This window comes from Dermacentor albipictus, chromosome 5, assembly GCF_038994185.2.
Source record: "Dermacentor albipictus isolate Rhodes 1998 colony chromosome 5, USDA_Dalb.pri_finalv2, whole genome shotgun sequence".
NCBI classification, from domain to species: domain Eukaryota; kingdom Metazoa; phylum Arthropoda; class Arachnida; order Ixodida; family Ixodidae; genus Dermacentor; species Dermacentor albipictus.
This window is the reverse complement of record NC_091825.1, coordinates 129,768,385-129,793,691: the sequence shown is the minus strand read 5'-3', so window position 1 is coordinate 129,793,691 and position 25,307 is coordinate 129,768,385. Positions and strand designations below refer to the sequence as shown.

General features: G+C 44.6%; 2 protein-coding genes across 14 annotated transcripts in view; one reads left to right on the top strand and one right to left on the bottom strand.

Moving 5' to 3' along the window:
- LOC135906374 (transcription initiation protein SPT3 homolog) overlaps positions 1-3,865 on the top strand; it is a 585,543-nt gene extending 581,678 nt beyond the window's left edge. For 12 of the 13 annotated variants that reach the window (XM_070538893.1, XM_065437734.2, XM_065437736.2 and 9 more), the window contains one exon: positions 3,430-3,865. The gene's annotated coding sequence lies outside the window, so the exon portion shown is untranslated. Of the gene's footprint in view, positions 1-3,376 lie in introns of all 13 variants that reach the window. The other variant, XM_070538892.1, reaches the window with a different exon arrangement.
- On the bottom strand, positions 3,179-24,545 carry LOC135906403 (uncharacterized). Its single transcript, XM_065437787.2, has 8 exons — positions 24,241-24,545; positions 15,859-16,125; positions 12,741-12,883; positions 11,400-11,569; positions 9,679-9,856; positions 8,857-8,994; positions 7,220-7,306; positions 3,179-3,694 (listed from the first exon to the last, which is right to left on the bottom strand). The coding sequence occupies exons 2-8, from the start codon at positions 16,091-16,093 to the stop codon at positions 3,179-3,181; spliced, it is 1,467 nt and encodes a 488-aa protein (XP_065293859.2). The 5' UTR covers positions 16,094-16,125; positions 24,241-24,545.
- Between the last annotated feature and the right edge of the window lie 762 nt (positions 24,546-25,307).

Here is a 25,307-nt window from a genome sequence, read left to right as displayed (position 1 = left end):
TTGAGGGAAGTCTGGCACTACAATCATTCAGCCAGCATGATAATGATGGCTACCCAGGTGAAAATATTCAACTGGAATCCAACTGGTTCCAACTGGTATTAACTGGGAACAACTGGTTCCAGTAGGAAACCAACCGGTCCCAGTTACAGGTCAACTGGTCCCAGTTAGAAACCAACTGGGATGAAACTGGTTCCAGTTGGGATCCAACTGGAACCATCTCCAGTTGTACTGGGAGCAAATGGTCCCAGTTGGTATGCAACTGGAACGAAACTGGAACCATTACCAGTTGTACTGGAAGCAAATGGTCCCAGTTGGGATCCAACTGGAACCTGAACCAGCTGTACTGGAAGCAACTGGTTCCATTTGGATTCCAACTGGAACTTTGACCAGTTGTATAGTAGCAACTGGTTAGTAGTTGGGATCTGTACTCGTACAACTGTTAACATAAAAAAGTTGAGTTAAGCGATATGCTGCAACGAGTGCGACATTAGAGATGGGTTTTATCCGACACAAGATTTATTTATATGGATAACTGAATCATGCAGGATCCTCTTGCGTAAATGTGGAGCACATTGCCTTGACACGTACGCGTGCTTTAGTTTCAACGCACTAAATTTGTGAATGTTGGCCCTAGTCTTTAGTTGTCTAATGAGGCATTTGTTCGTCTCATGACGTTACCGTTGCGTGCCTGACCGACATCGCGGTGTTATGGTAATGTTGCACCAACTTTGTGCCGCTGACGTCGTTGCCTAGCTAAGCGCTAGTGAGCTGTATGGCATTTGGTGGAAACAACTGGTGTTTGCAGCACGGCGATATTACTTCCCTACGACAAAAAAAGAGAGAAAAAGGAAAAGAAAATGCTGAGCAGCGCATAGAGCTACACAACGCACGCTTACTACGCGTCCATGGCTAGTCTAGTACAGTCTTCCACACGGTGAAAGAATATTATGATGCTTACACCGACAGTGCTCTACCATGACTAGCCACTGTACCATGACCACAACAACCGCCATTTTGAAAAAAAAAGAAACATTAGTTGCGTATCTTCTCATGATCGGCTGAAACCTCTATGGCTCAAACAATAATAATGATATAGCAATAAATTTAAATTATGTCAAATAAAAGTGAAATAAAATTCTTACCTCACATAGATAGCGTAATATTTATTAATAGCGAGAAACTTCATCACAAATACGAAACTGTGTAAACGTGCGGCGTAGTTCGGCAGCCATATTAACAGCAAGCTATTCGAGCGAGACATGGAGCGAGGCGTGCGCAGCTGAAAAAATTTTTCTAGAGGAACCTGTGGTGTCATTGCCTGTGTAACCTCATTTAAGTAGTATTAGTGTTGGACATTTTCACCTTTGGAAGACGGCATGATTACAGGCCAACGGATGACACCTGTTTTAACACCGACTACGCGGCTTTGTGGACCCATCGTGTTTGGATTGACGTGCGCACTTTTCCCTGCTCTTGATTCTGCCATTTGGAGGTAATTATATATTGAACTTATTTATGTTTCGAGTGCAAGTGGTTCTTTATCACAAAGGTGTCAATACTGCAGCACATTGTCGTTGACTCGAGTGTTCTACTACGTGACGTTTGTACACATCAATGCTTGCGAGCTTGGTGCTTGTTTTTGAGCCCCATTATCTGCGAGTCAGACGCGTCGTTTTTTTTGTTTTTTTTTCACGTAACTTGCCGTAGGTTCCGGCGTAAACGATGGTGCCCGCATTACTTCCAGAAAGTACTACACAGTTCGTGTCGCGCATACAATCTGATTACTCTAGGTTCAGCGATAACATATATACACAACAAATAGTCAACAATAGCATTCGAGTAAGCTACAGCCATGCAGGTGCGTCTTGTGCAGAGCGATAAACTTAAGTGGCCAGTGGGTGAGTGCAGTTACCGAGAAAAGTTCACGTGTCAATACGAACCAGTGTCGTGCAAGACTTGTGCTTTGAATAGCACACAGAAGTATCTGTAGCTCTGCATAATAACGTGTAGCAGAAGTGCATACACTACTGATACACATGTCTGTATGATGTATAAGTAGAATTGCTTGTACGAAGTGGTTGCCTTTTTACTGAATGCATATAAATATTTCTTTCAGATGGTGATGTGCAAGAGTTACGAAATGTGTAAACGTGTGCAAGGTCATCAAGGGAGCATTCAAGATGTTTCATCGCTAAACACAAGCTCAAGTGTCCCAATAAATGTCCAATTTCAACACCAAGCTGCTTCGGCTGCATAAAGTTCACTGAATCGGCTGGTTCTTTGCGACACGCGATGGCAACCACAAAAAGCATACAAGCTATGGCCAGCTTGAATCCCGCTTGTGTGTAAACGTTTACCAGTGGTTCCTGCTGGCCATGGCTCACTACCTCTATTGCACAATCGATGCCAGTTGCAATAGGAACTGGAACCTGTTCCGATGTGGACCAACTGGGACCAGTTGCAAAGGGGCCAACTGGGACCAGTTGCAATGGGAATCAACTGGGACCAGTTGCAATGGGGACCAACTGGGACCAGTTGCAATGGGGACCAACTGGGACCAGTTGCAATGGGGATCAACTGGGACCAGTTGCAATGGGGACCAACTGGGAATTGTTCCATAAACCAGTTGAACTGGAACCAGTTGCATTCCCAGTTGGAAATTTTCACCTGGGTAGTACTTGGATTTGTCTAACCCTTGTGCTTGCGACTTCATTCTTATGACATTATGCAAATTTTTCATTCATACTGCAATATATTGTTGAACAGCATCAATTTACATAGCCGCAACACCATTTGAAGCTAGAGAGATGATGTTTAGGCAAATCTGTGTGCTAACCGTAACTCCCATGTTGGCTGAACTGTCATACTAGCAGCTTCCATAGACATTAGCACCAGAGGTCTCTCTAGTAATATTATTAGGAAACTCTGTGATGTAGATGTCTTTTATAGGTACTTCAGAAATAGCATTAATCTGTGTTCACTAGGGCGAGCAGCATAGATGATGGGAGAAGAGATATACAACCAGTGCACTGTTGTGCTTATGTGTCAATTGTGTCCTCTCCTGTTCATATGTCTGTTGTCCTGTAATCCACTCTGTTCACAACATTGAACAGAAAGCAACTAGCACAGCTTAGAACTCTCGTGCATTAAAGCACTTCTCCGTTCAGCAGGTTGAACCTCACTGCTGCCACGGCAGAAAGTCAGCAGCAGCTGTGTGAGCTGTGGCTGGCTTTTCTCCTGCCAATTGTCTGTCATTAAACAAAAATTTTTCACGCTTGCCAACCTCGGCTCTCTCCTTGGAAGAGCTGCTTTCTGTGCAGTCTCTCTGAACAGTATTTTCCGCTGCATCCTCACTTCTGCTGCTGTGAATTTGCAGTGCCTGCTGTTCAAGAATGCTGCTCAAACTGTCGCCCCTTCTGCTCCTCACAGGAGTGTCGGACATGCGGCGAGCCTTGGTGACATTTGGCCCTAGCGTAGGCATGCGCTCTGTCGGGCTGCTTTCGCTTGACAAGGACTCGTTGAGAAGGAGATCATTCATGGCATTAAACCTGAGCCTAAGTCGACTCTGCTGCGAGTCCATTGAAAGTCGGCGAGCTGCCCGTGGTCTCTTGGTGGTGTTCTTGACAAATGTGCCACTGAGGTCAATGTCTCTGAGACGAGACAGCAGCCGTTCCTTTTTTTCTTGGTCCATGCCCTGCAAAGTAATTCAGTCACTTTTTTGTCCATTTTATCTGCAGTAAACGATGCAGGTATTTTGAAAAGCTGCCTGCTGTACTTTCATTTTTTCCGCATCAATTAGGTGTGGAGATTTCTTTATGTTTATATACTGAATGAATAAACCTTGAAGTGACTGATTGCAGTGAAATTGCATGCATATGCTTAGCAACTCTTATGACATACTTAAATTTTTTAGCACTCTGACACATCAAACAGCAAATCGAACACATCATTTTTATTCCAGTAGCTAACAAAAACTAGCTTAACTCATAGAGTGACAGTTTGTCTAATGATCTTGTGTGTCTTGTCAGTTTATGATTAGTTTGCTCGCTTTGAATATTTATCAAAATAAAGTGTCTTGCTTTATGGAAAAAAATCAGAAAGCCTTTGTGTAAAATTGATAGAATTCCTTGTCTGTTACTTAAGTATTCATTGCAGACACAGATACTTGGTATATCTTGCCTGTTACTGGCTGAAACCTTCTACATATGACAGACTATGAAAATCCTTAATTGTTCATTTAGAAAGTCTCTCAAAAACAGTGGTTCTCACTCAGTGGTCATGGTGCAGACATGCTATGCAACTGCAACTAATCTCAAACAGCATGCGCAACATCAAGCTTGTGCCAACAAGTGTACGTTGTGGTGTGAGATATGTGACATGCACCTCTTAACATTTGCTGCATACAGCAGTTATGAGTTAGGGATTGGGCTGAATGCATTCATCTGCTCACAAGAATGTTGAACAATTCTCATAAAACAAAAACTGTGCATTCTGTGTTATGTTGTATCGAATCGAACCAGCCATTGCGCAACTTCAAACCATGCATCCTCTAACTACTACTCCATGTCCACCTTTTTCTGCAATCAACCATTATCAACAATCAATCAAGCTAGGAGTAGGACTGACCACATATGTCTGTCTTTGGCTGAATGAATTCCGTAGGCAGTACAGAACAATGCATTATAGTTATGTAAGGGCTTCAGAAAAGTGCGTGTTGGCCAGGAAAGAGTATAAAAGTATGCTTGATGCCAGCTCTCTCTATAACTGCACTCACCATATGCCGCAATGGAAAAAGGAAAGTGCTTATCATTGGACCAGAGGGTGGAGGGCCACAGCCAAGGCTGTCACGAATTTGCTGTTCGCAGGAATTGAGTTAAGGAACTAAAGAAGTGCTGGAGCTCGTGTATTTTTACAGTGTAGCTGCTTAGGGGAGTTCCATAAAGGTTTTCATGCAGCAGTGAATGCCGACATGTGACTACAGGGTCGATATCAAATGTAAATACAGCGCAATGTGTGTCCGAATGCCTAATTGGCTTTAAAATGAAATGATCAGTGATTATAAAATAAATGTTACCTTGCATACTTATATCTCATTCTAATGGACTACAACTTTTATGTGCAGCTTCTTTAACAAGTAATCCATAATTTTTGTTTATTACATCACATTTTATTGGCTCCACATTGGAGGTCAGCTAGGAGTTTGTACGGCTGTGATAGTGAAAGGCTGATACCATGATGCTGCAATGTAATGTGGGAGCTGTCGCAAAGAACAGCCAGCCACTACCGCGCTCAAATGCACTGAGGCTATGAGCCAGTTAACGGATGCCTAGCACTCCCAAAAAGTGTGAAAACTCGCTTATACAGCTTTGCTGCCTTTGGTATATCAGTTTTCAGGTTAACATCTGTGAAAAAAACTTTTCTAGGTTGCATACGTTGTTCTTTTCTCTTCACTGTTTTTTGGTGTGAATGTGGTTCTTTAGTACCCAGCAGCAGCCACACATGCCATATACCATCATACAATGTTTCTAGCACAGTCCCCACCTTTCCTTCTTCCCTCCTTTCTTTCTCCTGGCAGAGCTTCAGTGTTCATTGTACAGTTTCTGAGTATTAGTACATGAGGAGCTGCTTGGACCCAACCTCGTAAATGTAATCTGTGTGCAGTGTCTGACATTGTGTCTAAGCATTCAGGAAAGCATGCAGTCGCATTCCCCTGGAGCAGCTCATTGGCATCTAGTATATATTATATTTGGGCATAGCTGCAATGCAAATGGACACAAAGAAGTTCAACGACAACACTTTTCAACACATCAGCACTGAGAGTGCCGATGTGATATGTGTAATGAGAGTTCGTGGGCGAACAATGCCCAGTTACAGAGCGGTGAGCTACTATAGTTTTTAGCGTGTACCATTTGCAGACCACCTAGACTCAAGAACCCTAATTTTGCACTAGGTAAGAGTGACATATTTGTCAAATGAGCCATTGCTTCTGTGCTGTTGGGAAACTATCCAAGACAGGCTTCAAAAGTGTACTTCAAGTGAGGGGGCTCAAAACATTTCCAGAAGCTGGAAGCGAGGGAGGGTGGAGGATGGCTGAGGTCCCTTGTCCCCTAGGACCGGGCTGCCATGGCAGCCTGGTCCTAGGGAACAAGGAGATTGAGATTGTTACACAGATTGTTACTAGATTGAACATGAGATTGTTACACAATCTCACGTGGAAGCAATATAGCCGCTACTATGCGACTTGTAGTTCTTCTGTGTGTGTCATGACTGACATGCGACAGGCACCTAGGAAATAAGGCAATTAATAGGTTTACTGCGTGGATTCTTGTGCTTGGTTTACGCGGGTAATAGTTCTTCGTGCAGCGACCACACAGTTCAAAAACTGAAAGCTTCAACACGAATGAAGGAAAGGACTAGATGACACCAGTGGAAAGTAAAGGACTTCTTATGCTCATGTTGTCTAGTCCTTTCTTTCATCTGTATGTTTCATGCGCAACTCAAAGTACAATTATGATCACACAGTTGGCAGGGCTATTGGGTCTGTCCTGCACAAGGATAACAGAAGCTAAAGGTTTTGAAAAGGGCGGGCTGAGCCCTCCCATTTCTGCTGACCGGGTGGGCTCAAGCCCCTTCTGCCTACCTCCCTCCCTTTTCCAAAGCCACATAAATACAGATGAATCCAGAAAATTTTGTCTGCTAAGGCTACTGCCTTTATTATAACTTCACAAATCTTGTAATAATTAACATCACAGACTAGCTCATCTTCTAATTAAGCAAAATTTGCACGAGATATAGATTGCTCAATTAAATTATAAATTAATGTTGCTTGTTTTAAGAGTCTTGAATGTAGTGTGCTCTTTATATAACAGCAAAATTTGTGGGGCAAGGCTATGTAAGCTGACATAAAGCGGGACACAGTGTGTATCAACCAAGCGTTGTGTGGCTTTTGCAGGTGGGTGCTGCACAATCTGCCCTATAGTATACAATAAAATGGGTAAGACAGTGTCTACTAATGAGATTCCTCTGTTTACATGAAGCGTCTGTTAATTTGGCTCAAATTAGCTATCATTACATATGAAAGGTAGTCAAAAAATCTTGCGAAAGGTACTCAAAACTTCTTCATTATGAGGTCTACTGTGGTTTCAGCTTTGTGATTACCTACTTTTCATTTGTGACTTAGTCTCTGTCACAGTTACCTTTTCATTTTTGCTTATCTTACCATGAAGATAGACTTTGGATCGCTGGAGACTCCATTGTGACTCAGAAAGTCTCTGTGGCTCAGCATAATAGACTGAACACTTGCATCCTGAAAAACAGATAACATCACCATTGTGATTGCAAGACAATGGCAGTTAAAGACAGTGCTCAAGTTTGACCACTTGGTTAGATGTGTTGCATAGCATTCCTAGGTTTAAGTATGATGAGGAACGCTTTTATTCCTTATGTCAGACTATTATTATTGCCAAAAGTGTCTCCTAATTGCTATGACAGCATTTAGCTTTGCTAGCACACATATTCTCAAGTAAGTACTACGTTGTCGACTCCTAAGCAAAACATGTCATCAGTATTCAAACACCCATAGCAGCTTATAATGTAGTTGATATCGGAACAAGTTTCTTGAATTACTACCAATAATCATCACAAACTTGCTTTAGGACACCTCTCGGTGGGCACTAGAGGAACTGCCACTCCTGGCGTACAATAGGTGATCCAAGCTGCACTGTATGCTCTACGAAGTGTTGAGCCGGCGATCTAGGATATAGTCTCATCAGAGGTGGTAATAAGCTTCAGCTGTTCTAAGAGGTCTTGTCATTCTTGCAAGCCATGTCTGAGTCCAAGAACCCACATCTGCACAGTACAGACAAAGTTTGCAAGTTGTCTGTGCTCGCTTTCCTTGCCTTCCATTTTCATATCATTGTGCTTCATCCAGGTACAAAAATGTATGTGTGCCGCTACATTTTCATTTGTAACCAAACCGCATTGCCAGGCCAAGACCAGGCCATGTATTTAATAGTGATTTCCCTTTATGGATTTCTAGCAGCTGCTTGTGTCGTAAGTTGCCGGCATCTGTTAGCAAATAAAAGTTCCATGAACACAAGTTTCTTTTTTGTGATGGGCTTGCAAATAGTCTCAAGTTGTCCCTTTGAACCCTTGACCATTATTACTATACGGTTGCCACAGCCACAGATTGTATTTTGAAGAAGCATAAAAAGCACATTAATCCTCCGAAGGGCATAAGTAGTTGCATGCAATCTTTGCATTATATTTAGCTCACTTAAGGTACACTATATTGATATCTGCGAAAGAGGTCTCACACACTGAGCCTGTGTGACTTTTAAGAGGGACAGTAAAAGAAAATATTGAGTCGAGCTCGATTGAAAGATTGGGCTTCTGTAATAACTAATTCGTCATTCGTAGCAAGAACAGAACTTTTGTAATACAGAAAATGATGAAAATGGAAAATCAGAGTGGCGCCACCTGTTGTGGACTACCGTGCCGCTCCCGTGACGTAAGCACTGGCCGATTCACAGAAAGCACCATAGAGGGAGGTCACGTGGAGACTTTATCAACTCGTCCGTTTCGGCGAGGGCAGTTCAAATTGAAGAGCAGGAGCGAGTCTTTCGCTGCCGATTTGGTACTAAACTGAGCGGCATATTGGTACACACAAAAAAAAAGACGATGATAGGTTTCGATAGACGAACGTTTTATCGATCTAGTTCGATTTAGTAGCTTTATTTAGTTTCCCTTTAAGTATGTTTAGATGTACCTCGATAGTGCATTGTCTGTTAGTAAATGCGTGTGTCAGTGAGTGCTTAGATAGCTGATTGACTGTGTTCATCATCTTTTATCACTTACCTTTATCTTTCTTTGAAGCAATTCATTGTCGGCCCTTAACGCCTGCATTTGTTTCTGGAAGCTTTTGTTTTGTGCCTTCTCCTTCACCAGTTCCTTTTTGTACGATAGTTGAACAGTATCCAGTTTGCGCCTTAACTCCTGAAAAGAAAGAAAAAGGAAAAAATAAAAAAAAATAAAAATGGTGACTTCATGTTCAGAACGTGCATTCGGTGCACGTCGAAGAACCCCAAGGGATAAGAATTAACCATGAATCCCCCAATATATCGTGCCTCAAAATCAGATTATGGTTTCGACACGTAACAACCCAGAATTTAAATCAAAACACCGCATTTTTTAAGACTTGAAAATCGAATATCTGTCTCAATCACCAAAGCAATTTATTTTGTAAACGCATCTGCCATATTTAGCCTGGTCATTTAATGGGTCACAAACATGTAAACAACGCTGTTTCATCCGTGCTACATCGAGTTATACTTTGGGCGTCGTTAAATTTCCTCGTTGGTAGTGATAGTAGTGGTGGTTGCAACAGATCCCTTGTCCGTAGAGACCGGCAACCGCGCCCCAGATTGTGCCTCTTTAAGGGTATGATGTTTATCACTATACTTCTGAAAGGCCGTTGTCGCGAAGAAAGACAAGCAAAAAGCGCAATATTGTCTGGTGGCCTTCTGGAAACACTCATCGCTGCGCAGAATCGTGTCGATGTCGTCTGCTCCGCAAGGCATCAACTAAACATCTTGTTCCGCAGTATATAAATCTGATAGGACCGTTATAAAGTGTCCGCATCTCCTCAACTACACGCCAGTCTAACTCACTCGTACTCACGTGAACTTCTGTGTTCCTCTCCTGGACCTCTTTCTCGAGTTGCTGGATCTTGCTCTGCATCTCTGCCTCCTTCTCGACAAGCGTTTGTTTTTCGTCAATATGGTGTTGGAGATCCGCCAGCGCCTGCCTCATCTTTTGCAGCTCGCAGTTTCGCAAGTGCAGCTTCTTCTCGTATTCCCTATGTGACAAACGTGAAAAAAAATTCTTTACTTTTAAAATATATATTTTTATTACCCTAATAGAAACACTTTTTCGTTATAGAAGTATCTTGCAACGAGGTACGCAAGCAGTTACATTGTATCCGAATTCTGCGACAACGTGACCTCACCTCGGGATAACAAAATTTATTTTACAGTTCGTTTTTGAAGCTTTACCGCAATAGATGGTCATGTGCAGTGATGCACCCTTTACAGGAAAGCTTATTGATTTGTTTTTTAATTTTTTGACGTGGCAAGAAATGCACAATACAAAAAACGAAATCACAATAAATGGTCGAGATGGGCAAAGATAAACTTGGAAATAAGGTGGAAACTATGGAAATAAGGTGAACTATTCAAACCTACTCCGCGCTACTTTCGAGCCTTAAACTTTAACATAGCTGCAACTGCTCCGTATGCGTCCACTGATTTGCTAAGCGTTCATGGATGTTCAGTTGATGTATTGCCTTCGTATGGTTGTAAGAGGCATAGTGCGAAGGTGTAGCACTCACTTCAGCTACCCATGGAAAGCGCCTAATTTTTGAAACAGCGTGTTTGGTTATTATTTTACATGACTTTGTTACTAAGTGAAAATAAGTAACCGTCGTCGCCATACCGCGACAAAGAATCCTATATTTATTTTCATCTAAAAAAAAAGTAAAGAACCCGATTGTCATTTCCCGTTAATCGGTTATTATATCTAATTTCTACACTTCCCGCAGTCTCCTTAAAAACGTTCACGTCCGCATTCTGTGCCTCTGTTGAATCTTGTGGTGATTGTAAGAGCAGTTGTGCATTCAGGCATGCAGCAGTGTTGTTTATTACGTTCCTGCTCGTCGACTGGAGAGAAGTACGATGCCTTATTGTTATCCTCCGGATGATGAAAACGGATGATGAGAAAAGAAATGAAAAAGCCAGTTAGGTGGATGGAGGAAAGATAATGAAATGAAACAATTTTCATCAACCTGACTGCAGCACGAAGCTACAAAGGGAACCCAAATGGGTTTTTCAGAAGAAAACTTCGCAGTTCAATAAAAATTCATTGTGGTCCAAGATACGAACTTGAAACCAACGCCTTACCGGTGCGGTCGCTCTACCACCTGAGCCAACCAGGAGGCAATCAGATCGCAGAGCAAGGGTGAATCAATCGACAACTTGGAGCATTCGGAACACTGAATTCGTGGCAAGTCATATCTGCGGTATCTGCGGTATCCCTCAAGATGGAGAAAAGCTTGATTCGTAGCTTCGTGCTATAGTCGGTTGGATGAGAATTTTTTTCCCCTCTTTCATGAACAATCAAGTTAATTGCGCAAGATACGCATGTAAAAAAAAATGCAGTGTGATAGCACTGCTGTCGTTTTCTTCTCTTTTGCTATACACACTCAACAAGTACCCACAAAAATCTATCAAGTCACAATTCGCATTTGAATTTCACGATTGAATTCGATGGTCAAACCTGTAAGAAAGCTCAAGATAAGGTTAAGACTCGTAAGATGAGATTGAAACGGTTGTCGACGCGGTCACCTGAGCCTGTCCCTGCCTTCGGCGAGTAGGGCGCGCAGGGCCCGTATTTCCTCGGCATGTGCCCGCGATGCGTCGGGTCCTTCGTGGCGCCTGGCCGACTCGGCCTTGAGCAGCTCTCGTTCCTGACGCGCCTGCACCCGCTTCAGTGCCTTGTTCTCGCGCTCGGACTCCTGCGGCGATGTACGGAACGCTGCTTGGCACCGTTCGTGAACAGCGCGCAAAGCGGCAGGCATGAGGCAGAGTGTGAGGAGGCAAGCTGCTTCTAGTAAGTCAAGTTTCAGCAGCGACAAATAACTTCTCTAGACACACGAATTTCGCGAAGAAAGAACATTTGTGCAGGTTCGAAGCGTAGCAGTTTGGACGAGTTGGTATGTCATTACTTTTTTAGGCTTGTAGCGCAGCTCAGAACGAGCAATAAAGGAAGGTGGAAGGGGTAACGAAAAGAAACGGAGAACAGGGTGAGCGCTCACCCTGTTCTCCATTCCTTTTCATTACCTCTTCCACCTTCCTTTTTGCTCGTTCGGAGTTGCGCTACAAGCCTAAAAAAATTGTGCCGGTCCGACGCACATTATGCCAAGCGATTCTGTCGCGCACACGTGCGTGCTCTCGCGTCCACGTGACGTACGTGCAAACATTCTCGAAGACCTACTTGGCGTTGTAACGAAATAAGTATATACGTGAGATTGTGGCCGAATGGCTGTAGAGCCATTCTGTGTAGTGGTTCTAAATTTTGCTTGGCAGACCGGGTTATTTTGCTTATCTCTACTTTTCTGTGAGGCTGATGTAAAGGCAGCACATGAGTTTATCAGGCACTGTTCTGTTTCTTGCCGTGGCACCCAAGAGAATCTCCTTTGTCAAGTGCTTTGAATAAAAGGATGGAAAGAAAGAAAGGTTTGATCCCACCATCGGAAGCGTTTCTGATGCGTGAGATATTCAGCAGGACAGCGCAGTAGCCACGGTCAGCAAAGTGCGGGAGGGTTCGTTAACAAAGCTTCGCTTTGAAACAGGATTTTCCTTAGTTTGTTTCGTCACCTGTAGAGCAGATGCAGAAGGATTAGAGCTGAAACGATAATGGCCGCATTCTGGTCTCCTGTGCACTGTATTGATTTTCGATAGATTGCATGTCACTCTAAGCTGGTAAACTGGAGTAAGTACGAGTCTTTTTTCTTTTCTTTCTTTCCCTGTTTTTTTTTTCTTTTTCTTTTTGCCGTTATTTCAGCGGAAGGAATACAAGAGAAACAAACAAACAAAAACACAGACAAAGAACTCATGACCACTGACTGACGTCGCAAAGCAAAGGGTGTAGGAAAGCTAAATGACCCTACAGTTAGCTTCCGTTACCTTGAGCCTTCGTTCGAGGTCCTTGATTTCGTTGTGAAGGTCGTCGATCTTGAAGTCCCGCGATATGGAAAAACGAGAGGTCGTTCTCTGCGTCCGAGCCACGGCGCTGGGTTGCACTCGGTCCTGGCCGAACCTCGACGCCCCTGCGCGAAACGAGCCCCGGTAATTCTTTCAGGAAACTGTTTAGTGCTTTCCGTTGGCACGAGTATTATTTTCGCCTACCCATACACACATACACAGAGACAGACGTACACACGGACATCACACCTTTGTGATAAATTGTCCGTACCATAAAATAAAGTGTGTAAAAAGTGCATGGTACTAACTAGAAAACATCACACTGTGTGCTGAAGCTGAAGTTTGGACGCGTAATTAAAAAAAAATTAATCCTCTTCACCGCCGTTCTTTTATTCTAATAGTCCAGCACTTACACCACGCATTGCACCTTACACAAATCTCAAAAAGAACGCACTCAAGTTCTCAAGGCGCAGAATACTAATTACTAGCGCTTATACGCAGTTTCTTTCTCAACTCTTTAAAGGAATGCAACAAACTGAATAATTTGAAGAGTACTTGTAATTTGACCTTCTACAACACAAAAATAAATCCACTTTTATTGTGAGAAGATGCTGATTATATTAAAGCCAGAAAAGGCGCAAAGCTGGCATGACGTGACGTCATCAATTTCGAAAGCGTCTACTAGGGCCTAGTTAAATTTTTATCGGTAGAGATAAACCGTAGTGTTTAACGGGAAACGCTGGCGGCAAATGCTATGCGAACGCTTTTAACATAAAAGGCATGCGCTGTCGGTGTATTGCGGTCTGTAATTCTCAATATTACGAGGAATAACTTTGTCAAGAATGTAAGACAAGGTGTGAGCAACTTTAGTGATAGAATGGTGTGGCAATATAACCCGCTTATATATATCATATGTCATGTAGCAAGGCGTGGCGTATAAATGTACCTAAGTATGTACGGGAATTTTCGCTCACGCGGGCGCGGGCTCCGGACGCCGACACCGGACCTTTTGCGACAATATAGTGTACGCCGCTGCTGAGTGTTCCGAAAACCACAAACGAGTGAATTTGTGGCGCATGGAATGGGTAACATACGCATAGCGGCCATTACGAAGCTGCCAAATTCGAGCTCGTGAAGTAGAAATACTAATCTTCCGTGATGAAATATCAAAGACGTATAATAGCGGCTTCAGGACCTAGACCGGTAAGAATAAACCGCAAATAAGATCAGTAAAGATGCAACCGTTCTTTTAGGCGTGACTCGGAAGGTCAAAAGCGTGGCAGTTTGGGCGAGTTGGTATGTCATGACTGTTTTAGGCTTGTAGCGCAGCTCGGAAGAGCAAAAAAGGGAAGGAGGTAGGGGAAAACAGAGTTTTCCGTTCCCTTTGATTACCCCTACTCACTCTGTTTTCCGTTCCCTTTGATTACCCCTACCTCCTTCCCTTTTTTGCTCTTCCGAGCTGCGCTACAAGCCTAAAACAGTCGTGACTCGGAAAAGCTCCAAGTACGCACACTCTCGACATTTGCTATTAGAACCTAGATTTATGGCTTCTTCGCAGTTCCTGTTCAATATCGCCACACTGATAAAGCTTGGGAGCCTGGCCTCATACTTCATCAGCCCAGAAAGCCATTCTGGCTCTTCTACACTACTTCAAGGCGACAGATTTGAGTGCCCGACTTTAGATAGGCTGCACCTGGCATAGTGCGCGTGACAGTTGGAGCAAGGCTCGTGTCTTCTCTCTTTCTTTCAGTCCCGCATCCCCCTCCCCACGTATAGGGTAGAAAACTACACATCCTAGTTAACCTGCCTGCCTTTCCTTCCTCCCTTCTCTCTCTCTTTGATACATTCAGCTGTTTTCACTACTTGTTGCTGCGCTAGCTGGTCAATGCTTTTATCGACGTTTAGCACGTGAAGTCTAAAGGGAAAAAATGACAGGCAATGAAAACAGCTTCCACTTGCCACTAGTTTATTCGAAACAGGCGGGTTCACTTTTACATGAGAGAAGCCGGGTGAGCAGATATATTCGCACATAGCAGTCGGACGTGGGAGATGAAAATTAAAAAAAAAAAAAACGGGCGTATTCAGACATAGTCAAAAAACTGACGCTCTGTGCTTGGCAGAGCCACACATGTATCGCTGATACAAATATCAGAGATGCACTTGTGCCTGTCAATTTTTCCCCTCTATAGTTCGCATCCTAAACGCTTATAAAAGGTGTGTTTTCCCCTACCGCATCCGTGGTTAGCGTGTTGTGCCAAATCGCCAACCAATTATTTAAACTGGTACTGATAACAATGTGGGTGGTGGCGATGGCAAAGGGGGTGTCGTGAAGTATTCTCTCACCTAGAAATTCGAATTGAATGCAGAATCAACTTCGCTTATCAAATGCTTAGGCTCACCTACCAAGTTGAAAGTGTGCACTCTACCTACAGCTAGGAGTACGATCGTAGTCAGGAAGACGAATATTTGCGGCACGAGGCGAGAAACAGCTGTGCTTGTATTTAGTACATGAAATGATCTTTGTTCATATGGGAAGCATAGCAAATTCGGATATGGAATGACCTGAGACGCATGTCTGAATACACTAGTCTCAAAGATTCATAAATCTGTTTCTAAATCCAACATGCCTTTTTTGCGGGTGCTTTTGAAACCTAATGTTACATGTGACACGAAAAGGTGAACGTAACAAAACCTCGCAGTGTAAGAACTTGAACGTCTGACTTGGCGGAAATTATAGATGTCAGGACAGGATTATTTACATGTAGTACGCAATCACATTGTGACTTTGCCCACCATTCTGCGCACGAATATTTTTAAACCAGAGGGAGGACTGTGCACAGTTTATTCATCATGATAGTTTGACTATCGACCGCAGACCGTCTGCAGACTGCAGAACACAGTAGCTGTTAAGACACGACCGAACTGATAATGAAAAATGCGATAGTACGCAAACCGCCAAGCGATTTACCAATGAACCTGCAGTTTTCAAAAGCATAGGAACAGTTGAGAGGTTTCCAACCTGTTACCAACTATAAACCATCAACCGTATATTGAGGATCTCTATCTGGCCATCTATAGTAGTGGTATGTTGCGGTCGTGCCTCTTAGCGATGACGTCATGGTGGTGGTGGACAGTGGCGTAAGACCACTCTCGTCGGAGTCGGTGGCGGCGTTGACGTCACCTCCGGCCCGCCTATCCTGGCCCTGGTCGCCACCCCTCCAGCCCTTCCTGGCCGCCATGGGCCGCGATTCCGGGACGCCGTCGGTCATTTCTTTGGGCGCCCCTGCTGGCGATCTTGCGGCGAGGCTCGTCGTTGCCGCTTCGACGGGAGACATGCGTCATTTAGCTCTCGGCGCTCGTTTTGTTCCTTCAAAGAAAAAGAGAACACCTGGAATGTGTGAGCAGCGGGAAGTGGACACAAAAACTTCACAATACACTGCGTGTCCAGGCATGCGCAAACTGCTCCTACGAACGAGCACAAAAAATGGTTTGGCTGCATTCGACCTAATTTCTCTTCATAATTCCGGGTAGACTATTTACCAGTGCATTTAGATGGTAAGATCGCGCGCCCCGTTTGCGTTCGGTGCTCACAGTGGAGTTGATGATAATGGTGATGATGACCTCAGAAACTTGCGCAATTCTACTTACGGGGACCGGCCAAAGATCTGGCGGCGGGGCTCAAACCCACTAAAGCGTATTTGATGCATCTATAAATTAAGTCTGTGAACCTTTGAGAGAATCAGAGCAAGCAGAAATTGACTCCAGTCAGACTAGTATGAGAGGCACAGGAAGGGGCAAATAAACCAGCAGACTTCGTTTAAACGAAGCTCAAAGCGACGGGAAAATGTGTTTCGTTTACAGAAGCTTCATTTAAGCGAAATATACAAAAATCACCAATGGATCGATTCGTTCGAAAAGTGTCCGAGGCAGAAACTTTACTGCGCTCTCCTCCCTTTATTGTAGCGTCTATTGTCGAGGCTGTGTTCACGAGCGAAAGGATTCCCATTAATTATGCGCAGTCCGCGCGTTCAAAATAGCGCTGCAGAATTTCAGCTGCATCTCTTGCCTTCTGACCCTAACATTAAGGCGCTCTGTAGCTATAATATCTATGCGTTTGTCAATAGGGCCATCGTGTTCACCACGAATTTAACCGGCGATATTTTCAGCAGTGCCTTTACAGAAGGTAACAAGGGCATCAACTGAATCTTATTCCGGGTGATGTGAACGAAGCAGCGTAACTGCACCAACCTATGCACTCCGTAGTGCTCTCTTCCTCGTCACGGATCATTACTTGACTAGCGAATTCCTCACGATGGAAACGCCGTTGCAACTTTGGCATCTTTAATTTGCATTAACTTTCCCGCAGACGCCTGATAGATCGTATTTTTTTTACTATTTATATCATCAGCATTCGCCATGTTTGTCGAACGACTGTTCCATACACGGATCATGTAGGCGGTAGTATAGGCTTTCCCTTTAGCCGGAGTTCACAAAAAGATGGGTTTCGTTCAACCTAATTTTGTTAAGATTGTGCCTCTGGGTGACCAACCAAAGTATACGCGATGTTTCGTTTATCCCATATTTCTGTTTAGGCGTGTTTCGTTTATAGGGGCTTGGCTGTATATTATTTAACAAGTATGTTTGGGTGTGTGGGTGTTTATCTCCATCAGATATAGAGGTAGCAGTGATCTTGGAGTAAAACTCACGTGGCCAACTTAGATGCAACAGTGACGCCGGGCATCATATGTGTTGTATAAGTTGCGTGACTCTATGCCGGCCGTCGCAAATGCCTACATATAGTTCTTTGTAAATTTTACTCTATTAAACCTGGTGAAATTTGTGGGTTACGGGTAGTAAAATAAATAACTGCGGCACCTGACGAAATTCTTACAAGTGATTTACAGCTCACTGCAGTGTTCCATGACAGGCTAGCTCCGATGTTTCCTTATTAGGGGTGTTGGAATAGCCAAATTTTGGAATCGTATATTCATACATGAAAAAAAATGACCTTCAAACATTGAATTGAATACCACATAGTTTCTCATTTCTCAACACAGTGGAATATAAAGTTTGTGCCGACTCTGTTTAGAAAAAAAAATGAAAAGAACAGACACCATTACAATGTTTTATGCATGCATGTAATGCCGTTCGCTCAGCAGGTGGTGTCTCTGCGCAACAGATGAGGTTCTCCCGCAGCAGAATCATTCGGAACAGTCTCCGCTTGCACTGCCCTTTCTCCCTCGAGACTCCGATAAAAGTTGTTATCCCTTATCGTCGAACAAACACTAATATTCCATGGTTTCGAACACTGAATTCATTGTTACTCGAAACATCGAACATTGGCGCAGTCCTACTTTCTTGTGTTAAATATTAGCACTTTTTTCTAAGGATATCACATAAAGCTTTATGGCTGGGATAATAGTACTATACTTTCACTTCTACAGCTAGATCAAATCACACGTACGTACGGGAGGCTTTTCGAGCAATCTTTGGCCTCAGCTATATGGTGGGACACAATGTCTATGAATGCTGCTTTATTTAATGCGACTGCATTTTTAGAATAGGATCGCTTCACGTTCACCGTGAAGATGTTTCCTTTAGATGTTTCCTTTAGACCCGCAGTCAGTTAACGAGTAGGCAATAAAACCGATGTCTCTTTAATTCTATAATATGCCGTATGAGTAGACCGTTGACTTAAGAAAAATATACGACAGTAATAGTTTTCATTTAATCGCTGTTGCAACGAAGCCTCCGCAATGCATGATCGATAAACCAATGCGCGTAGTGAGGCAACGATGGCTGCAAAATGGAATGAATCGAGAGTAAACGGCGACCTTCGCCGTGCTTTTTTGGTGGCGCTGAAATCGACGTGTACTGAGAAGAGATTTGTATCTTCCATGTTTTCATGAATTATATTCAAAATAAAGAGTGCTATCGCGCGCACAGTTTGTAGCGGAACGATCGACGACGCTTAAGGAAGTTGAAATAAATGACCGCTTTCCGAACGTTATCGGAGCTGCCTTATCAGCAAAAACATTGCATCGGTTCGTTTTACACTGCAATTCTTTTTTAACTGCATGAAAAAAAATGCTGAGAATAAGAAAAAAAATAGGGTAGCTAGTGTGCCCGTATGAAACATTGGTGCAGCTAAACTATACACATGAAGGAAAACGACTGCAGTATTGTCTCCACATTCTCGTAAGTAATACGTTTACGACGACAACACCGACTTGGCTTCACTTCGCTTAATTGTATTCACGAAGTTCTACAGCGCGAAAGTTGTTCGACAATCAACCTTTTTTAGAACCCAAAGGCACCAATACTGCTCACAACGATCAGTATTATTGGCGTGTCGTGTGAAAAGCAGATAACATGTTCCGAGAGCCGCTAGCGTACTGCTGAGTCGATTCGATGCAGTCATGTCGACTACAAGTGGTCACTCATGAGCGCTGCAAAATATTCGGGTATATTCGCAACCAAAATTGCTACGAGGGAGCGGCAGCACCAACTTTCTGTGGGTAGGTGGACCTTCGAAAGATTAATGCGAACCTGACCCGGCAAATAGTCATTCTATATTAAGACAAGTGGGAGATTGTATAGGAAAGGGGCATGTCGTACGCATACGACGTGGAGCTGGGTATACGGATGATTTCGATAAGAGGCGTTTGGGCCGTCACCATGTAAAAGCTGATTGGAAACTTTCAATGTGGGAGCGCCCATCAAATTGAACAAATATGACATGTAACGTGCTTCGTTGCGCTTGCAGACATTGTTCTGCGACAGAGCACACAGTTGCCCCTTACCACGTTATACAAACGTGTGTTTTGATAGACGCTCCGAAAATTGCGACGTGGAAGCGTTGATCAGATGAAACAAACGCGCCCTGTGTGCCACCGTGCAGCGTTTGCGCGAACAAACAGCGCACGGGGGTCAGTTATCTCTCCTTTGTGTGATAATTGGTCGCACTTGGTTTCGTGCGCTCTTTCGCACGCGGCCCCTACGATCGACAGCCTTGAAACTACACCGTGCGCAAGCCAAAAGTAGCCTGGGCGTGATCGGTCTCCGGCCGGTGCGGTCGAATGGAAGGGACGTGTCGCTCGGGAACGAGATAAGGGGCTCGACTATTGACTCTGACTCGTGTGCACAGCGGCCGCGCGTGTAGTGCGCGGATGCGGAATCGATATGTCGTCGTCGTCGTCGTCTTTTTCGCTGAATCCTCTCGAGGTCTGGTCGAGATTTCGCGACCAGCCGCTAGTGAGCAGGCCGCGACGAAGTAGGTGCGCCGTCTGACCTCCTTCACTGACCCAATTTAAGACCGTCTTCTGGGACGTGGGGGCAGTTTGAAGAAACCCGGCAGCGGCTTTGACGAAATGGATCATTTGCGCTTTCCGTGTTAAGTGGAATCCATTAAATTAGAAATTAGAAATCTGATGCGCATCGCTTTTGTACACTTCTTTTTAGTGAAAGCTAGACAAAACCCTGGGCACTATGCCGAGCTAAGTAAATTTAAAAGAAAGAAAGAAGACGTTTCGGCTCCCACATGGGAGCATCGTTCAAGCCGAAACGTTCTCTTTTTTCTTTTAAATTTATTTTGGTCGGTGTAGTGCCCCGGGTTTTGTGTAGCTTTCATCATGTTCCATCCCGACCAGACGGGCTTCCAGCAAGCCTTAAACTTCACAATATTTTTTTTCATATGTAGGATGCACCATGATGTACACCACTAGAATAATTTAGTTTATGCACCATGATGTACACCACTAGAATAATTTAGTTTGCATATATATAATTCTCCTCTTTTTGCGGGTGAGCGGTTGTACTAAAACAATTAAACAAAGTATAATGTATCTCGGTTCACATTTTATATTGTTCACGATGTACATTGCGGCTTTGTAGTACGCTCATGCCCGACGATGTTATCGACTTGACCGGCACATCGACCATTCACGCAATGTAGCCGCGTAGCGGTCGGCGATGTCGACAGGGGCGATATCCAGCGTGGCTGTGTCGTGATAGGCAGACATGTAGCCGCGTCGGCGTGTCACCATTTGTCTGTGACGCCGGGAATCTGATGTGTGAGCAGTGGTCCCAAGGTGAGCGCGGCGAGCAGCCGTCTCTATATTTGACCTCTGCAGTTTCACCGCTGATATCGATCTCCGTGGCGGAAAAGAATGAAGTCGACGGGCACGAAGTTCTGTGCTCACAAACGTACATCCTGTACTCCTCGTCACGCGTTGCGTTAACGATGTCGGCCAATTACGCTCTATTTCGGGCGAGCCATCGGCGCACTCTGGCAAGCCCTGCGGGCAACTTTCCTGTTAATTCGGCCACTGACGACATTGCTGTCCACCTTGAGGTAACCCTGACACTAAAGTTTTTGTAAAGTACAGCAGATCATATGTAAGAGGTTTAGAAGTAGAGAACCCAGAGTTAACGGACGCTATTGGTGGGGAGTAGAATGTGAATCACGTTTGTCTAGAGCGATCAAGTGGCGAGTTTGGTGGTAAAGTATTGCGAAAAAAATTTAAAGGACGGTGTCCTTTAAATTTAATACACGCATGGTCATGTCGCATGGTATAGGTCTTTGCGCTATATAGAACAAACACACGTAGAGCCCAGCAAATACAACTAGGTGCCTTTTTTCCGCCGGCAATGAACGCCGCATTTACGATTAGCGATCACGAGGTGGGGTGGTGTTTACGTAATGCATGCTTTTGAGGTAAAACTACAATCATGTACTCTCGTCTTCCGCCTCCTACGTGTACACAAAGCGCGCTGTGTATGTTCAGACAAGTGCTCGAAGTTTCATTCGTCATTCTTCGTTATAACTCTTATGGAAAATTAAGAGAATCACAAATATTATCGATGCCAGTTCCCTCTGACTGCAGTGGCTGAGTGCCGCGTAATACGGCTAATCACTTGGTCGAGGGTTCAATTCCAGAACGTGGTGGCCCTCTTTCGATGAAGGTGGAATACCTCTTATTATGAAGTTTTAGGACACAGTCGCAATCTAATTCTGAGAGAAGCTGTTGTAGATGGCTCCGGATAACGTTGGACCGGTGGCGATAGCTTAACATGCAGCCGCTTGAGGATATTAGTTTCAGGACACCAGTTAAGTCAACGTACTTCATAAGCCAAACAGATAAAGACGGAAAAAGAAATGGTTAGGCATCTTAAATCATTATAAACAAGTAGCATGTACAGCCCGAACAGGAAAAACATTTCCCGGGAGGATTGTCTCTCAATATCACTCTCATCCGAAAGAAGAAAAAGAAGTTGCAAGGTGATTGAACTTCTAGTTGAAGTTGATGAAAGACAGTGTCTTTCATAGAGAGTTGGGGTTGAGAATGGGCTGGAGTCACTGCGGACTGCAATCCTTAGCGTGAGGGGAGTATAGGAGGAGTGTAGGACTGCTTAAATATTTCGATTGCACTATCTTCTGGATTGGCTCACATTGTTAGACTGCAAAAACCCACAGGAACGGCTCACTGTTTCGCAGTGCGCTACCTTCGGGATCGGCCCACATTTTGAGACTGCACATACCCATGGGAGCGGCCCACATTTGCGCTATCTCCGGGATGGGCCCACGAAAGAGGCAAGAAGAACACCATATACTATACAGAAAAGGAGAGGGGGGGGGCACTAAGAAAGGCATTGACTCTATGACGTTGCGTATTACCGTACGGTTTTAAGATATAGTCGAATAGTCGAAAACAGACAAACATTTGTCAGAATCATTCATTTCAACACTGCAATGCATTATTTTGTCATCATCTACCTTGTTAGTGAGAATCGGTCGTGACATCCGTTTGTTTGTCTTTTTTCTTTTCTTTATATTTTTGCTTCTGAGGAGAACTCGTACCCAATTCATCCATAACTACGCCTATCGAATTACGTTACATTGAAATAGCCAACGCGAAAATATTCACAAAGGCGAGAACAATAAATAAAAATCGCAGTTCTTAATAATAAAAGCATCAGTGTCATAAAGCACCCCCCCTCCCACAAAAAAAAAAGAAAAAATGAAGTCGCTGTTTTGCCCGAAAGGCGAAGCATCGATTGCGACAGCAAATTAGTGGACAGCTGGCTATAAAAAGTAAGGATAACAGTTTTATAGGCCGTATAAACTCGTACACATAGGCGTACTAACTAAAGTAGCAAGCATGGTGTCACGCGCGCCCAAGCAAAAATGAGCACAGTTCGCTCGATGAGCGCGGAAACTCTCACTCAAGAAGCTGGAGTGAGGAAGTGCGGCAGCAGCAGCGAGCGAATTGACCTTCTTGCTGCGTCTCGCAACAACGCGAACTAAGCCGCGAAAACACACCGCGCGGCGGACAGTGTCCCCGTCGCAGATGGCTTTCAAGATGCAGCGTCCCGAACGAGCGCGCGCTGCTTGCCCGGGCCGCCCGGAGTAGAACGCCCTCCCCCCGGACCTTTGCGCGCGACGGAAGGCGGCGAGCTTCCTCCCCGTTGTTCTCGCATCCGCGCGCGAAATTGAGCCGCGATGGCGGCTCAATTTGTATGTGCGGCTCATTCAGCTCATATGTGCGGCTCATGCGGCTCATATGTGCGGCTCATTTGTATGTGCGGCTCATTCATTCATTCGGCGATGGCGGCTCATGTGCGGCTCATTCAGCCGCACATACAGCATAGGGCGCTCGGCGACGATTTTAGCGCCCTTTGACTTTACACGGAACTTCACGGCGACGCTGCCGGCGACAACAGAAGGGCGCCAGGGGTGTCCATATAATTGTTATCACGATAAAAAACGCCATAAGTGACTATACGAGCGGATTGGGGAAAACGAGCCCCAATTCGCTTATAGTAAACGCCTACCTGGCTATCCTGCTGATAGATCTGTCCTAATAACCGGAAGAAACGTGCTTACTGCATCGTTTCGCCTCGTCTATTTATCACTGAATGATTTTGAAGGCGAAATAATAGTCGAAATGCATTGCGTTTTTTTTTCTTCTTTCCTTCCTTTCTTTATTTCAAGCAACGATTAAGCAGAACACAACATTTAATGAAATTGCTGATGTATGTTGCACAGAATAATTACAGATACCGAAACTACGCTGAATACAAGGCAAGATCAAGCTGCGTTAAAAAGGAAAAAAAAGAATGTAGCTGTGGATCCCTCTTAGCGCCGAAGATTTTGCTTATCGCCAGTGTCATTCATATAGAGCTGCTGCTTGCAAGCCGTAATGCAACCATATATATATATTTCTATGACAAAGTCAACATATTGTATCTTCTGTTCTCTACATCAACCAGGCAGTTGCTGGTGAGCATGTACTTTGCAAAATAAGAATTATTGCGAGCATAAAGTTGTGGTGGCTTATATTGGGAACGTTGCTTGTCCCAGAGCAACAACAAATCGAACTTGAAAATATGTAAAAAACAACATAAAGACAAATACAGAATGTCAAAAATTAGATTAAACTGTCAGTTCAAGGAGATGAATGTCAGAACGGACGCCGCTTACCCTGTCTTCCGTCTTGTAGGCAGCGACTTCGGTAGTGTTGCGCCAAGCTATGCCGGATACATGCCCGTCCTTCGCCTGGCGGCGATGCGGACCGTCCGGCGGCCGACGCGCTACTGGGTCAGCTCAATCCGTAACTGTGAGCGGCGGCGCAACCGCCTCGCATTGATCGGGTGTGCTCGCGCGCCGCCTTGAAGAGGGTGACCAACAAGGAAGAGAAGAGAGAGTATGTAGAGCGGAGTCCCGTTCGGCCCGGCCAAGTCACAGTACTCGCAGCCATCTCGCTAACCCACCACTCTACAGATTGTTGTTGTCGTCGTCGTCGTCGTTGTTGTTGTTGTTGTTGTTGCTGAAGGGGGGGGGGGGGGATTGGCCACACTGGAGGTTATGAAAAGTGCGTACAACAAAGGATTAAAGGGGACGGCTACGAGTTCCCTACAAGTTCCGTGCAGATGATGATTATAGTAGCAACATTATTGTGCCGCCGGATAAGGAGGACCCCTACTCCCCGTCCCCGGCACACAGGCCTAGGGGACGGGGGACGGGGCCTCCGCGATGAGAACCAAGCAAAGAGGTCTTGACTCTTCGCGGCTTCTTCCGCCAGGCAGATGGCGTGTTGCTGTGGAGTAGGGTCTTCGCTCTGCAGCAGGGCTTCCCAGGCCTCTCTACAATTTGTGTTTGCTTTAGCCCCTGGGGAGCTAGCGCATTCCCAGTTTATGTGATCGAGGGTCTCTCTCGTGCCACAGTGTTTGCACTTATCGTTTTCTCTAGCATGCATAACATGGTATGCCCAGATTGGGTTTACGAACTTCTGAGTTTGTTCCGTGCAGAATGACAAGATGACGTATGGCTGCATGGTTGCAGCCGACCGTACTTTCGTATTTACGATTGGACAATCGTGTTTTCGCGATTTCGGCAGATCACTGAGCGATTGCTCGCACGCATTTGCGCTACAACGGTTTCTAGGGTATGACATATTGATTGGACAAGATCCTTAGTACCCTAGGTCAACTGCAATTCGATGTCGAGTCACTAAAGGAGGGGCACGACAGACTAGTAGAGGCGGTCGA

Excerpts from the sequence above, each read along its gene's own strand:
- LOC135906403 (XM_065437787.2), bottom strand. The coding sequence starts at position 16,093 with ATGTCTCCCGTCGAAGCGGCAACGACGAGCCTCGCCGCAAGATCGCCA. Across the intron at positions 11,570-12,740 it reads ACCTCGAACGAAGGCTCAAG|GAGTCCGAGCGCGAGAACAA; the intron begins GTAACGGAAGCT and ends ACATCGCCGCAG. Across the intron at positions 7,307-8,856 it reads TGCTTCAAAGAAAGATAAAG|GATGCAAGTGTTCAGTCTAT; the intron begins GTAAGTGATAAA and ends TCTGTTTTTCAG.